This window comes from Schistosoma haematobium, chromosome 2, assembly GCF_000699445.3.
Source record: "Schistosoma haematobium chromosome 2, whole genome shotgun sequence".
In the NCBI taxonomy this organism is placed as follows: domain Eukaryota; kingdom Metazoa; phylum Platyhelminthes; class Trematoda; order Strigeidida; family Schistosomatidae; genus Schistosoma; species Schistosoma haematobium.
Genome location: NC_067197.1, coordinates 30,839,072 through 30,855,693, shown reverse-complemented (window position 1 = coordinate 30,855,693; position 16,622 = coordinate 30,839,072). Strand labels below are relative to the sequence as shown.

The 16,622-nt window shown below is 37.2% G+C and overlaps 1 protein-coding gene across 2 annotated transcripts; it reads right to left on the bottom strand.

Moving 5' to 3' along the window:
* Window positions 1-1,494: 1,494 nt before the first annotated feature.
* MS3_00006704 (uncharacterized protein) lies at window positions 1,495-10,469 on the bottom strand. Of its 2 annotated transcripts, none has more exons than XM_051214921.1 (5): window positions 10,317-10,469; window positions 10,188-10,277; window positions 10,066-10,149; window positions 5,008-8,431; window positions 1,495-4,958 (listed from the first exon to the last, which is right to left on the bottom strand). In XM_051214921.1, exon 5 carries the CDS (start codon window positions 3,716-3,718, stop codon window positions 2,924-2,926), a length of 795 nt encoding a protein of 264 aa, XP_051068106.1. In that variant the 5' UTR covers window positions 3,719-4,958; window positions 5,008-8,431; window positions 10,066-10,149; window positions 10,188-10,277; window positions 10,317-10,469; the 3' UTR covers window positions 1,495-2,923. The 2 variants fall into 2 exon arrangements, with proteins under 2 accessions (XP_051068106.1, XP_051068107.1); XM_051214922.1 differs by lacking the exon at window positions 1,495-4,958 and having other exon boundaries at window positions 5,008-5,494; window positions 8,224-8,431; window positions 10,317-10,421.
* Window positions 10,470-16,622: the final 6,153 nt, after the last annotated feature.

The following is a 16,622-nucleotide window of genomic DNA, read 5'->3' as shown; positions in this document are numbered from 1 at the left end:
AGTATCAACTTTCTTCAAGCTTGGTGTAAAACATACAATTAGACCTTATCAGATATTTTCAGGATGACGGTGAAATTATCGAATGAACGAAAAATGTGACACTTGAAACTGAAGATAAACCAAAACGTCTAAAATATTTTCTCAGAAATTTGAAAAGTTTATAGCGTGTATGTAATAATCCCTACTAATACAAATAATTTTAATTAGTCAGTATTCGATAGTTTACATTTCTAACTTCAAACATTTTGCGATTGCGCGTAAACAATATTCAGTGTCACTGCTTCGTCGTCTTCTTAGTTATTCCTCTTTTCTTCATAAACTTAAAAAAAAACATTGTCGTGTTGGCAAAAGTAATCAAATTCCTAGCTTATGGTATGGAATATAATAGTGTTAGACTGGACTGAATAATACGAGTGAGTACACTAGACTACGACACAAGATATGCGCATACACAATATCCGACTGACAGTCTGAGAATCAGATGATAAATCAAAATCACAGTTTATCGACACATAGTATAGAGAATTAACAGAGTGAAATCCGAATAGAATTACAGCGAAATCTTTTACATATAGCAATAGTCTGTATACTTAATATTTGTCTTGATTTCCTCAGAGACCATCCAAATATTACTTTCACTGACAACACATCAAAACACTGAGTAACGTAGATGCTAAATTGAAAAGAATGTTAAGAGCCCATTTTTCCGTATAGAACGATTTAAGACAGTCTTCAGCTGTTTCAAAAATAACAGTCAGTTATTTCAGTCAGCAGATGACCTAGATTTAAATCCATCATGCAGAACTTGTGATAGGCTTTAGTAAATATTTAGTAGTTAATTGGTCCATAATAGTCATTACGTCTCATATTGTAAACAGGATCCCAAGCAACTCGTCTTCACATAGGAATCCGTTATTTTGCTACAAAGCATTATAAATACATTAAACGATAACTTAGTAGCCATGAATCCAACTCAACTATAAAAGCAATGTCTCATTGTTGTGACCTTAGTTGTTGCCACGGATTAACTTAATCCTAACAACCATCTACACTTATTATGTTGGAAATTGAGAGTATTCATAGGTATCCAACTGAGTCAGTGAATAATATCGTACTCATTTTGAGATCCGAGGGTTCAGCGTTTAATAAATCCAGTATAAGGGATTTGAGTGGAGGGATTCACAGTACTAATGAATTCCGAAATAGAATAAAACAACTATTCAGTACTCATGGTTTTTTTTAAGTTTCTCAAGTGATCTCGTTTCTTGATGAGAAACACAAATCATTTTTAGTAAATATGAATATTCTTTCTTCATGTTTACAAATTCCATTATAAGTTCATCATTCACAACTTCCGTCAATGAAGTTCACAATTAAAAAGTAAATTAAGATTTATTTATATAATATGAACTTAAACGACCCAACATTACATCCCATAACTTGGTAGAAAATCATGTTATGTTTGCTTATTGTTTTTATCATTAGTATTTACGTTGTGTATGTTTTACATACAAGCAAGTATTCTTATTTAATAATAAAATTACTACATGAAAGTTGCAAGTAAAGGAGTAGAATATTAAACTAAAATCATTAATTGTAATATTCTTTTAAAGACGTTAATACATTGTGATAAATGATCATGTTTGTAACCGAAAGATTAGAATGACAGTAGGTAACGTTCTCACCAAAGAGATTACTATCCGGAGGAGATAATTCAGTCAGCAAAGACTGGCAGTTAGTTCAAGTAAATGCTAAACAGGCAAGGAACTGGACAGTAACTGATCAATTACATTGGATGACTGTTGTACTATTGTTTATTTAAACACAAATATATAAGTTCAAAGGGGCACCAGATACATACGCCCCACACAATAACAATGAGAATGTGAAGAAAAAGAATGTAAGGTGCTCATAAGAAAAAGGGGAACAATAGCGAACAGAAATTAGCGTATTAAAGTGAAATAATCGGAAAGGTAGTTCAGATAACAAAGGTACAATCAGAAATTCTTTCAGTCCAAGAAGTTACGTCAATTGTTTATAAAGTGATAGAAAGTTACAGCAGAATCTCCACTAGCTTCTATTCTGAACCATATCTCGTAACGTCTCTAGCCACTGTGTTGCACCATCTCTAGGACCCCAACCAGGGAGTCGCGAAGATCCAACAGAAGCCAGTCCTGTACAGCTATCTTCCATACCACAACACAATGTCACACACTGACCACCTCTCCACCTTTCCCAGCCAGTCTAGAGTCGGCAAATAATGCATGACGTGGAATTCACTGGGACGACATTCGTAAAACATGCCCAAGTCCCGAAAGTCGATGTTTGAAGATAGCGAAACCAACTGGATTATCGTCTCTGCGCCCGAACACACGATGCCGAACCTCTGCATTACTAACATGGTGTCGCCACTGGATGTCAGCAACCATTCAGAGACAACGATGATCAAACACAGAGAGTCGTCTAACATCCTCAACTCGGAGAAGTCAGGTTTCACGAGCACACAGCAAAACTGCTCTCACCAACGCGTTTTAGATCCGACCTTTTACAGCCAGACTAACATCACGAAGGCGCCAAAGATGGCCCAGATTGGCATAAGGCGCTCTGGCTTTCAATATATGTGAATTGATTTCATCACTCATGCCACCACCAGCACTTATGCAGCTACCCAGATACACGAACTTCTCGACTACTTCTACCTGATCACTACCCATGGTGAGTGCAGGATCAGGGTCCTGCCGGTCTTGTAAAAGTACTTTTCACTTCAAAGGTGCAAAGCATATACCGTACCTACGGACATTAATTGGCAACTGACTAAGTACGGATTGCATGGCTTGGGCATTATCGCACAGTAAGACAATGTCATCCGCATAATCAAGGTTGAGAAGTCTTTCTTCAGGCAACAGACCCACACCTTCATCTATCAGGGCTGTTTCCAGAATGTCATCGATGACAAAGTTGAAGAGGAATGGTGAGGTTGGGCAACCTGTCTAGCCCCACTGCCTGAATGGAACAATGGAGAAAGGTGGTTGTATGCCCTCACTCTGCCTGAGGTGTTTGTATATAGGGCTTTTAGGATGTTAATAAACTCCTCAGGCACACCCTTCTTCAATAGACAATCCCAGAGAACAGTCCTATCCAACGAATCGAAGGCAGCCCTGATGTCAAGAAACACTACGATTGTTGGCCTTTGATAAGTATGGCGGTGTTCTAACATTTGGCGGAGGGTGAAGATATGATCAATACATCCTCGACCAGAACGAAAACCAACCTGCTCCTCGCGAGTCAATCTTTCTCCGGTTTTGAACAATCTACGAAGTATGACGGAAACCAATAGCTTGGACGCAATCTGAAGTAGAATTATCCCTTGATAGTCGTCACAGAGACGACATGAACCCTTTTTTAAAGATAGGGACAACTGTGGACTCATTCCGTGATGCTGGAACACTCTAATTCCCAAACGTTTGTAAACAACGCAGTCGCTACCACCTTTAGAAAGGGCTGGAGGTAAGTCATCTGGGCCCAGTGGTTTGTAGCACCCCAAGAGTTGGAGTTCCTTGTGGACCTCGCCCCATTTGGTGGATCGGTCATCACAAGCCATGAAGGAGAGGACAGTCTGATTGGTGTTGCCGGGGCAGCAGACCAGTTGAACTGCCTTCGAAAATCTCTGCTCATCGTCCAGGACGTCGATAGATGTTAGTGATTGGCATCTTGTCATCTTCACAGATCGTCTCACTCACAGCAGACTTCTTGCTGCCAGTGGCTCGGATGAGTTGGAAGAGCTTCTGGCAGTTATCAGATGCAGCTGCTGCTTACAACTCATTGGCACGCTCCGACCACCAGGCTTATCGGTCCCTACGCAAGCCTTGCCCAATTTCATTACGTAACAGTCGTCGTTTGTGGTCAGACTCATGGTCACGTGAAGTAGACCGACGGGCTTCAATGAGTTGTAAGGTGTCTTTAGGAACCCAGTTCTTGTAAGCGAAACGTCTCGCGAAGCCGCAAGCGACTTTGTTGGCCATTCTCAAGGCGTCATGCAATTGCAAACAATGCTCATCTACATTTCTCGGTGGGATGGTATCTAGCCTTCAACTTAGCTCCGTTTGATATTTAGTTGCAACAGAAGCTGAAACCAATTTACAGACGTCGATTCGTTTAGAACAACGAATGTGTTGGCCACTGAAAAATAAGGTAAGATTAGCGCAAACAAGGGCATGATCAGAGTCCATATATATATAGACGCATAAAGTAAAAGTTTCATGATAATATATCCTACGCAACCTTATTTAACAATAAGCTATGTATTAGTTAACAGATCATGTTAGCTAGCATAATGGTGAAATAATGTTTGATAATCGATCTAATTTACCACTACAATCTTTTGGAATCGTCTATTGATCGTTAAATATGATTATTTTTCAATTTTCTACTCATATATAGATAATATAAGCAGATTATGTAAACAAACTAATCAATCTTTAACAATCTTGAAGATGATCATTTTGATTAATATAACTCTTTTAGACTGATAAATTAGTTTCTACTTAAGTATTAATTTTTTAAAATCTAAATTGCATGCCAAGATATAAATATATTTCTCATTAGATCCAATATAACAGATCAATGAGTGGCAAAACGAGTCTCGGATACACATTGTTCTACTCATTTTCAAATATTTTTGTCACGAATTTATAACATACTGAAAACTGTGGTGAATCTACGAGTTATTTAATCTTAATTTGAAAACCTCAACAGGTGAACACTCACAATTGCATATGAAATCGAACTAAAAAATCCCCGATTCTCTCAGTAAGTAACATGAAATCCAATATAATCTATCAATGAGTTAATGATTCATTTAAAATTTGGTTAACTTCATGGGTCATAAAACTTATCGATATGTATATAAATTTACACAAAGAAACGTCGTTGAACATCTAAAAGTCTCGATTCAATCCCTGTAAGAATTTATAAAAAGGGAAAAAATGAATAATTTAGAAAACTTACAACCGCTAGTTGGTTGTTTAAATTATGTTAAAATTCTGTATATCTTTACTATAACCTTTGTAATTGACTTGATATTTTCTAATTTTTGATTATTATCACCAAAATGTTGACAATATTGAATCTATCTAGGGTTAAACAAGTATTATGTGAACTACTGAATATTCAGAATTACTGGTTTATGTTGTCTAATAATATTGAAGCAATCGTGACTAAAAATAGTTGACAAAAAACCGTCAAGTGAAACACGGGAACTACTTCTGTTTTAAATAAAACGTGCATTCATAACCAATTAAAATTAATTACTTCAAACAAATAAATAAATACTGGTCACAGAAAGAAAATGACATATTTTTTATTGACTTGTTCATGCATTAGTGAGGTTCACATGAATGATAACAAAATGTTAAAAGTCATTTGAAATTAATGTTCGGATAGTTGCTGAGAAGGCTGCACTATGTAGTAGCAACTGATAATTCTAAATTGAAACCTGTAAATAAATAAAAGTTTGAATGACATGGTCACCGTCTAGTAACCAACTCTTCAATTTTAGGGTATTACAATGAAAATAATTCATAATGGAAAGTTATAAAAAGTTTAAGATTTATCAGAAATCATCAGATATTGGATTTGATAAGAAAAGATATGAGATGGGTTTTAGACCAACAAACCTTATTTACGTCAATAATACCTGCTGTAAACTATCAGGTAACTGATTAATACAACTCGATCACTAAGTATATCTCTGTATAGCTCCCCTTAAGCCATAATTTTGATATAAGAGGTAGTGATACACTGCCTGGTTGCTGAAGCCAGACTGGAAACTATGATTAGATGTCGAATCCTATAACAGATAGACCATAACCTCACCAGTTCAGACGAAATTACCTAACAATTATAAGTACTAGTTAAAACGTGCTTAAAAACAATACTCAATTGTTACATTTACTAATTAACAAAAATAAGAACACAATGATGCCAGTTGGTGTTTGTGTCATTAACTTTATCGTTCTGTATCAGAACTGCAGCAAAGGACTAGTGTGTTTCGATCTTAAACCAATATGAAATGTGGTACTAACCAATACACTGAAAACACTTAACTTGATATCAAGTTTACATAATTTGGATCGCAAAAGTATTCAACACAAGTTCTGAAAACGACACCACCTACAAAATTTAGATGAATGTATAAGGCTTATAGAAATACGGTAATGTTAACTTACATTGGTAACCCGTACAGGTTGCATACCCACTTCTGAATGACAATTTATTAGAGGGATAATGAATCACTATCTGGTTGATTATACTAGCATGATTGGTGCGGTTCTAAGTAACTATCCATTGGATGAAAGACAAGTGCTTCAACTACTAATCCACCTTGAGCGTTTAGAATATCCTTTTAGTAAACGAATTCTACGAGGTAAATGAAATTACTTGCACAACAGAATTTAAAATGGAGTTCATGAGTAAAAATGATGGCGACCGAAGGCAGTTGCTGAGCTATGAGATGATGCAGATAAACTTTAAAGTCCTAGACTCATGTATGTGGTTGTTTTCGAAACTACTCTAGTGAGGAACACTTCACTGAGAAATAAATTTTGTCTACAATTCACCGACCGCATTATCTGATGACTGATCTTCAGAATCCTGAGTGTTTTCATCTTTTCTAAGCAAGGAACAACCACAAAATATTGGTAACCCTACACATGTAATCAAAATATGCTCAGACGAAAAAGTCGCTGCAAAGAATAAAAATCGTGTTTTCAATCATGAATTGCCTAATCGGCTCTGGTACAAATAACCAGTTCCGATCAACACTACAAAGACTTGTCCAAATATAATACGTCGTGTCTCGTCCTGCCTTGGTTTGACTCTCCTTGCACATTCTATTCGCTTTGTACTTAGTGATTTGACAATTGAATGTCTTACCAAACTGGTCGAATTGTATCATGTAAATAAACGAAAATTTTTAAATTAACTCCATTTTCTTATTAGACATATGAGATCAACACTGCCAATAAACTTAATAGTAGCCTAAAACTTTACAACTCACCTGCATATATCTGGACATTACATTCTTATCGACAAGAGAATCTTTTAAATCTTCTCTGATGGAACATTACTTTCGATAAAAAGGAGTGATATGTTTACTTCAGATGTTAAGTAAACAATATCGCTAACGTTATATGCGAACCAATGTTCAAGAACATTAAATTTAGCACTCAGTCTTCGGATTTCGACTTGGCAGTTTTATGAACAAAGAACTTCTAAACTCAAAATATAAGAGGAAGCTTACTGTTAAGTAGTCTCAAAATTAAACAAAACAACTGACCCATGCTTTCTCGCCCCTAAATGTCAGTTAAATTCAAATTACTAAAATCTACAAACTGTCAGCTTAAGATAGTTTAATTCTCACCAGCAGCAAAAACTAAACCATCACACTGAGACGGAAGTTTACTACAGTGATATGACGAGCTGGAACTAAATCTAACAATAAAGCCTCAATTCGCTGGATAACCAGTGACCCACTAAACCGATATCCTCTAATAGCTTAGAACATCTAGTCATATTTATTGTTGTGTTACAAGCATATTATCTTATTAGACAGGAAACTACCTTTTTGGCAAGTGACTTTGTGACCTAAGTTCATCAACGGGGGTTGTGTTGATAACTCGATCTTGTGAGTACCTATCACTTCGCTAGATTTTATTATTCCATTCCATCCATCAATCAGTATTACTTTTACACATTGCACAACCCCTAATCGCTCGTCATTGCAAATCATACACTTTCCATATCCGCAACGACGTTGATGGAAATCTATTATAAAAGTGTCAATTTCATTACATCAATTACATGTAAACAAGACGATTCGATTAAAATATAAAATAACTATCTAGTACCACAAGTTTTAAAAATTCAAGTATATTACGAATGCAAAAATAATTTGTAAAGCATATTATGGAAGCTGAATTATACATGGAAGAGAATTGCATTATTGGTAGTGTCATTATTATCAACAGGATAATCCTTTAGCGTGGTTATAAATATCAAAATTCTCGTTATCAATCATATGAAAGACTACGTAACCAAGTTTAATCAAATATGGAACGATGAGATATTAACAATCGGTATGTAAATTTACAAACGATTATTTAGCAACTTGTGTATGAGCTGGTATAGTTATATAACGGCATGTAGTTGTTGCAGTTGAATTACTTGTTGGTGTTGTACATGCTGTCGTTGATTGTGGTAATACAGTAGTATTGTTTTGTAATGAAATACTTTTACTCCGTAGTACAGATATATTGTCTACAGTTGGAATAGTATCCCCCGTCGGAGAGTCCAAATTGCCTGAGGGAAAGGAATCCTTTACTAATGGCCTCGACTTAGCCATGTTATAGTCGCCAGAATCGAAATATTTCACCTAAATGAACAAAATACTAGATTTAACTGGGGTTAGAGAAATAAACGTAAGCCTAACTTTATCTTAGAAAACTGAATGCTAAACTATCAAATAATTAGAAGTTATTTGTCTTCGCAACTTATGATAAGATACGTTTAAATACGTCACTTAATGTAGCGTCTATTAATTCAAAATATTCCATAACCGATTTTTAATTATGTAGACTAAGGTGATGAAATAGAATGACAACTCATCTAACAACCGAAAAACACGTCAGAACACAAAATCATGAAGCTTTTTTGAAAGTAAAATCAAGTGTAAAAAGTAGAAACAAAAGTTAGGAGTATCAGAAAAGTATATTAAGAACACGAGACGGTTAGTAAAATAGCAATGTCATACACTTACTGATTGGTATAGAAGACACCTCTGGAACGCAGCAAGTGTTGATTAAGAAGACTCAAGTAGTAAGCATAAGATGACACTTAGAACCGGTCCGAATACTATGGGAAAATTGCACTTCAAAATCAAATAAGGAATAAATAATTTGAGATAGAAGCTAAGAACATAATTCAAAACCTGAATATGAATATAAAACACTACAATGGAACTCAACGAAAACCAACAACAGGAAAACCAAAGGAATGGAAATATACACTAGCATTAATGGGTGGATAATAATGGGTAATCAGAAAGAACAAGTGATATAGAAAAAAACTAAAAGGTTACGGAATAAGAGATTTGTGATTCAAAGAATGGTTTACTACTATTGAGTCGCGACTAAAATGTGCAGAACACTACGGACATTAGAGACTTTCATGGAGTTTGATAAAAAAAAATATGTAAATTACATCACACAGAACTGGCGAAGCCAAAACTAAGCAACTGATCAGAGTGCAAATCCCTGTTTGGAAGTTGACTTGAGATTAGTACAAAGTTCAGAACACCAATAACTGCAACTTACATTACCTTCAGATGAGCGGTTTTCGAAGTTAGATCTTCTAACATTATGCTGTTATAGATCAATATGACTCAATCATGACCTAGTGATTTCGAACCTGATATATTCTCTCTCAACTAAGTAAAAAAGAACCCACACAAGTTGACTCCAAAGACAATAAGTATCTGCTTCTCGGTGCAGTGAGGCTTTATCTATCAGGAAACCAGGCCTTAGGATCTTCTAGTAGAGGTGGTGCCTGTTTGAGTTAATCAAGTGAATACAGGCCAAACAAACCCGAACCGGCAAAAACTAAGTCATTTAACCACCTGTGTTTAAGGTAGAAACCAGAATCTAAAATTATTGTAAGTGACTCTAACTCGCGTCAAGTTAGGAATCCACCTATCGAAATTATCCACCGCATACCTAAATCTGTCCAGCACTATAACATATTGCGATAAAAAGCCGTACACCTCAGGCAAAGTATAGTTGCTTAAAATATTAGTACAGGCAGGCATATAAAGATAAAAGAGTAAAACTTCCTGTACTTGGCTGAAACCCACTCACTTAAATAAATAATCTACTCTTATTAACTGTGTAAGTATTATGACCTGCCCTAAAGAAAACATAAGAATCTTGCATTTCAACACTTTCAGTTAGATTTGAGTCTACAAAAAATTTTTAAAGTTAGACTGACTGTTAAATGACCCCTTATACTTACATTTTTACTTAGCCGTCGATGTAGCAACGATGATGCATTATTAATCAAACCAGGGTATTTGGCATGAAGTTTTTCCGACTCTTGCTATAGAGGAAAAATACTAAATTATCGTCTATACAAACCTTAAGTTCACTTTTGTCGACACCATCAACCGAAGCCATTTTTGTAGAGTCCTAGTAAAGTGTAGGAGCTTCAGGAAAAACAAGAGCAAACTATGACGGGAAGCTCAATATGCTGGAAAGCATACTTACATTCCGTGACGAAGCAATTTACAACAACTACTAGTAGTGCGAAAGGAGTGTAAGAAGAACAGACAGTCCAAACTAGACCTTCAAACAAGGTCACAAACGTGTTACAACGTTATACTTTAAACTACCCCCACATTTTAACAACGTCTGTTGTAGGTTGTCAAATAATCTAAAGTGAACATCGACTTATCTTTCTGGTTACTTTGTGACATTTTTTCTCATCTTGCATTATGAAATTCAGGATAACCATTATTCACCAATCAGAATGTAGGAATAGATGTTTCTCTTAGACCGATCTGTAGCGGTAAATAAATCCACAAAATAAATAGCCCTGTAAGTTTTCGACAGTGGATGCTGACCAGATTAGTTTTAGTGGACTCATCTAGCTGAAGGCGCTCGGTCATGCATCCGCACCAGATCACGTGTGGTAACGCCGTGCTCAACATCAACCGCAATCGCTAGCCAGATTAGATCAGAGAATTCCGACATATTGGTTATTGCCAAATACACTCTTCCGATCTCCTCGACTCTGTCTTTTGATTTCTCTGGGTGGGAACGAAATATATTAGGTGTTACTGGTAGAAGCGTTGTCAAACACTGAATACCTGTGTCATCCTCAAATCTACTAATTGTAAGAGAAGTCTGTAGGGTAACCCAAGAAGATTATTTGACTATTTAGGCTGTATCCATAAGTTTTAACATGCTAATCACCAAGTTTTTTTGCACATGGATTACTAATTGATTTCTCAGATTTTGAATAACAGGTATTACATGAAACTGGGTAAGAAATCTCATATGTTAAATACAATAGAAGTAGGTAAATAAGGTAAAAATAGGGTAAAAGTAGAGTTCCGTGAGGAGCTATCTTGAGCCCGCCACCGCTCATTTGTCGCATTAATTAATCACCGGTGTTGCTTAGGATATCAACAACCTTTCTTTGAAAAGTCTGGACAGTAATAAGCAGTAATGTTGATCATTCTGATCTCCTGGTTGATCAAGATGAATTAGTCAAATAGCTCCCAAGCTGCAGATCGGAAACAGATAATAATGAGACTGAGTTAGTGCGCATTGTACATTTTAGTAGATGTCACCACACCATTAACGGTTTGGTCTCCCGTACGCATTCTGAAATAACGACGGGCTTAGGTGCATGAGTGAAGATATGTTCAGTGTATTGCACCTGAAGATGGCACAGGTATTCAGTGTTTGACAACGCTTTTACCAGCAACACCTAATATAATTCGTACCCACCAAAAGATATCAAAAGACAGAGTCGAGGAGATCGGAAGAGTGTATTTGGCAATAACCAATATATCGGAATTCTCTGATCTAATCTGGCTAGCGATTGCGGTTGATGTTGAGCACGGCGTTACCACACGTGATCTGGTGCGGATGCATGACCGAGCGCCTTCAGCTAGATGAGTCCACTAAAACTAATCTGGTCAGCATCCACTGTCGAAAACTTACAGGGCTATTTATTTTGTGGATTTATTTACCGCTACACACCTAACGCATACGAAACCGGTTCCAATTTATGGAATATAAGGCAGATACGCTAAGATTGGTCAAGGGGATAGAAACAAAAATGCTGAAGTATCAAACCCGTATTGCAAGAAGTTTTTGAGGTTGGATGATGAGTGGTAGAAAGTAACATGACTAATTCCAGATGTTCTCTTAGTAATGTGCTAAGGTGTGATTCGTGTGACAACACACATCCAACTAAACCTATACACTTGAAAATTTGTCCTCCTAAGGACACTTCACAAGTAGACTTGAATGAACTTAAGTTCATCTCACAGAGACAACGAAAGACTCTAGCTCTGACAATAAAGGGTGTGAAGACAAAACTCATGATACCGAATAGGGATACACGTAAGACTGAACCCAACTGCTCTATAGGTATCCCAAGAACAGTGAACAGGTTCTCCCCGCTGCTATCGTATAACTTTCCTTCAACACCTCTAAGTTGCGAAATGGGTGGTGGGCTTCAGTGTAACAAGCCGGCTTACACGCAGACTAACAAAAACTAACAGAGAACTGGCCACCCCAATCACACCCTGAAGCCTAAAACCATTAATAAGAATGGTAATAATAGGTTTCTCACACCACACCTCATCTACATTCCCCAGAATCACAACCGTAATTACTCTCAGAAAGAAAACTTTCCACACCCTTTAGTACCCACCCATCACGTTAAAACGGCTCCTATGTATAATAACAGTCGCAACTCTTCCCAGTTACGCGCAGCAGGCCCCTCTCACGCTAACGTGAATGGCCACAACAGAGGCTACGAGTCTAACCATCAAGACTATTTTGCAAATAACCATACACTTCACGGTAGGCCTGTACAAGATTTTTTTGGAATAAGACCCCTAGTGACACCTCTGCTGAAGCATATAGCCCAAGTTATTTCAAACCACATGCAAACCATAAATTTATTTCGTCCGTACAGTTTCCATCAGAGAGTACTCCCACCCTTTCTTCCTGGGTAAACTCCCCAACCAACTTCCCTAGCTCATTTGATACATCTCCCACTAAGTCCAGCTATCAAAATACCGAGCTAATGAAGAGCATTCAATCCCTCACTTCAAACTCATCTCACACCCGCGAGGGTTACGACGACTTTATCCGAGATACCCTCACCCATCTTAACTTAGTAGGCCACTTGCTTAATATATGTCCTATCAACGCTCGATCGATCTGCAACAAAAAGGCGGATCTAGCCCTGTTTGCATCCATATATCAACCATCACTTATTATGATATCTGAAGCATGGACTAACAGTAATATTTCCGACTAAAGTATATCTCTTGATAACTATTTTCTATATAGAAGCGACAGATTGAATGGATGAGGCGGAGGATGCCTTATTTACGCTCACTCTAGCCTAAACTCACTACTATGTGATATGCCTGAACTAAACAAACTGAAGGATTCGGTGTGGATTGTATTAAAGCCGTCGAATTCCGTTACCTTACTGCTTGGTTGTGTTTATCGTCAACCTAACGCATCAATAGATGAAATAGCAGTATTATCGGAGGTATTCACACTAGCATCATCCCATCCATTCACAGGCAAGCTTATTTGTGGCGACTTCAACATGCCCGAAGTATCTTGGCTCCCAGTCAAAGCGCCGAGACGTTATGAATCATTTACTGAATGTCTAGAGCTTGGACAATGGACTCAATATGTCAATAGCCCTACCAGACATCAAAACATCTTGGACTTAGTCTTTACCAGTGGCCTCATCCCCAATACTTTGTATATTGGAAAAAAGTTTCCAGGTAGTGATCATAACATTGTCATATGCGGCCTTGATGTAAAAACCACAACCGGTAGAAGTAAGGCTGTAACACTTCGTAGGAACTATCGCAAGGTTGATTGGAATAACTTCCACAATTACCTAAGAAGCACTGATTGGAGAACTTTCTTTACTGCAAACAATACCGACACACTAACCAATACGTTTTATCACAACATCAAAAGTATCATCAACAACATCGCACCTTTAGAATACTGTAGACCTACGTTCTCCAAAGATCTCTATATACCGGTCAGTACAAGAAGACGTCTTCAAAAACATTGTACTCGATTCCACAACTTAAATGACTTTTCCTCTTTAGTAACGATGACAGAAATACTTGTCCGGACAGAGGCAATAAGTACACAAAAAGCAGTCGCACAGGAAAAACGTGCAGTTGAACTTAATAATAACCCCTCTGCACTCACCATACTCCTCCAAAGTAAACTTAAACGTTCTAAATTGAGAGGGAGTATATTCATTGAAGGCAAACATGTATACTAAGATCCCAAACTTGTCACAGAATTATTTAGTGAACACTTTTGTTTCTCACTGACTAACGAAAAACCATTCAATGATTCCGAACCAATCCCAGTACCTCCCTGCGAAATTACTAATGTAGAATTCAATGTACAAAATATCTCCAAGGCAATCAGTACATTGAAACACTCCTACACTGATGGACCAGATGGTATTCCATCTAGCATGCTATAACGTGGAGGTGGTGATATGTGTGTTTTGCTTCTCAAACTACTCGCGATATCACTCTCTACAGCGTGTTACCCTAATGCCTGGAAAACTGCACATATCATTTCCAAAATAAAAACAGGACCTGAAGCAAACGTTGAAAATTACCGGCCCATAAACATAACTTCAGTGGTCTCCCGAGTGATGGAAAAAGTAGGTAAGGCGGCTGTAGTCCAACATCTACTAACTAATAATCTCATCTCGACCTTCCAGCATGGATTTCTTAGGCCCAGATCATGCAGTACATGCCTGAATGATATAACTCTGAAACGAGACAGCGGACTCCTTGTATCAGTCCTATTCCTAGACTTTAAGAAAGCTTTTGATAAGGTCCCACACAAAAGGCTACTCGTCAAACTAAAGTCCTTCGGAATACACAACCCACTGTACTCATGGTTTGCTTCGTTCTTCACAGAACGTAAACAGATGGTAAAGTACAATAACTGTCTCTCGTCCCCTAGACCAATCACCAGTGGAGTCATCCAGGGAAGCGCATTAGGTCCACTTTTGTTTCTTATGTATATAAACGATATATGTAACACCATAGAATTTGGGAAACCATACTTATATGCTGATGATCTCAAAATAGTATACAGCTTTAAGCCTGAGACACTAAGCGAAAGTGTATCCCAGATCCAAAAGGACCTCAATAACTTGACAATATGGAGTGAAAAATGGCAATTACCATTTAACCTCAACAAGTGCGGGATCATGCACTTTGGAAAGCATCCCTATAAACCGCGACTTCAATTAAATGAAAGTAGAGTCCAAACACTTGAACCAGTACACGATTTAGGAATTAATTACACAGGAAGCCTGAACTTTAAAGAACATGCCTCCTCTATTATTTCTAAATCTAGACGGCAAATTGGTTTTATAATGAAAAACTTTTTCACAACAGAGGGTAAACTTACTCTCTACAAAATATGTGTACGACCCTCCCCTGAATACTGCTCTTTTGTCTTCTCTAATATGAATTTCACAGACAAGATAAGGGTAGAAGATGTTCAAAGACGTTTCACACGTCAACTATTAGGATGTAACTCGAATCTCGATCACACAGACAGATGTAAACATCTATCTTTAGAACCTTTATGGCACCGTAGGCTAAAAAACAATTTAATATTTCTCTACAAAGCGATATATGGGCTCTCCTTTCTAACCTCCTGCCCGACTATCATCCACGACCCAGCCTATAGACTTAGAAACAACGCATATACACTACTTACCGTAAAACACCAAAAACAAATGCGTTGTAAGTTTTTTACAGTACTGTATAGTTTATTGTGGAACAGGCTGCCAACGCCTATCCGTAACTGTGATACGTTTACCAGAGTCAAAAAGCTAATAACCCTATTTCTAGACTCCAAAGAGCTTCAACATTTCCTTGAACTCCCGCCCACCAATGAGGCACTTTATTACGGACCGCCTAATATCTAGAAAGAACAAGATTATAACAAGTTCGACTGTTACTAATATGAATATAACAAAATCACAGAATATATGGCTTATGCTTTCTTATTATTCATTGTTTATTAATCATGGCCTTATGCTCCTAACCCTAGCTTTCAGTTCCCAAATCTCTATAGGTTAAATGTACATTATTCTTCCTAAAATTCATGCCTTTTTTTCTACTGCAAGTAGACAGATAGCTCAATCTTATGGATGCTGATCTACTAAGGCCGATCACACAAAGCCCAAAATTTGGCCACAAAGTCTTGTGAGTTTCTCAATGTTTTATTTGTCTTACCCTGAAATCTTTTTTTTTCTACAATTTTATACCCTCTCACACCCTTTGATTTGCTATTAGTTCTTACTTCTTTAAGCCATTAGTTATCTTTATAGCAGTGTGATATACTATGTGAACATCTAACCCATAAAACAGACTTTTCAACTATCTGATTTGCTTGTAACATGGACCTAGTAGAGACAGTGTATTTCAACCATGGGCTTTGATTAAAGCAGTATTCATACTTACCACAAACGTAAGAGAGCCTAACATCACAAAAGGAGGGAGGGTGGCGTTACTGACCAGCAAACATGATGGTGGGGAGATAACTTCAATCCAACCATGTCTGTAGGGCAGAACATTTTGTTTAATTACAGCTCCTTATGGTCCAGTGGGATGTTACGAACTTAAGGTATTAATGTTGATTTATCATGCAAAATACCTCATTAAATCGTGTTTCGAACGTTGAATTGGTTTCACTTCCTACCCAGTAATCCTATTACAAGCAAACTAGACAATTCGATAATATACG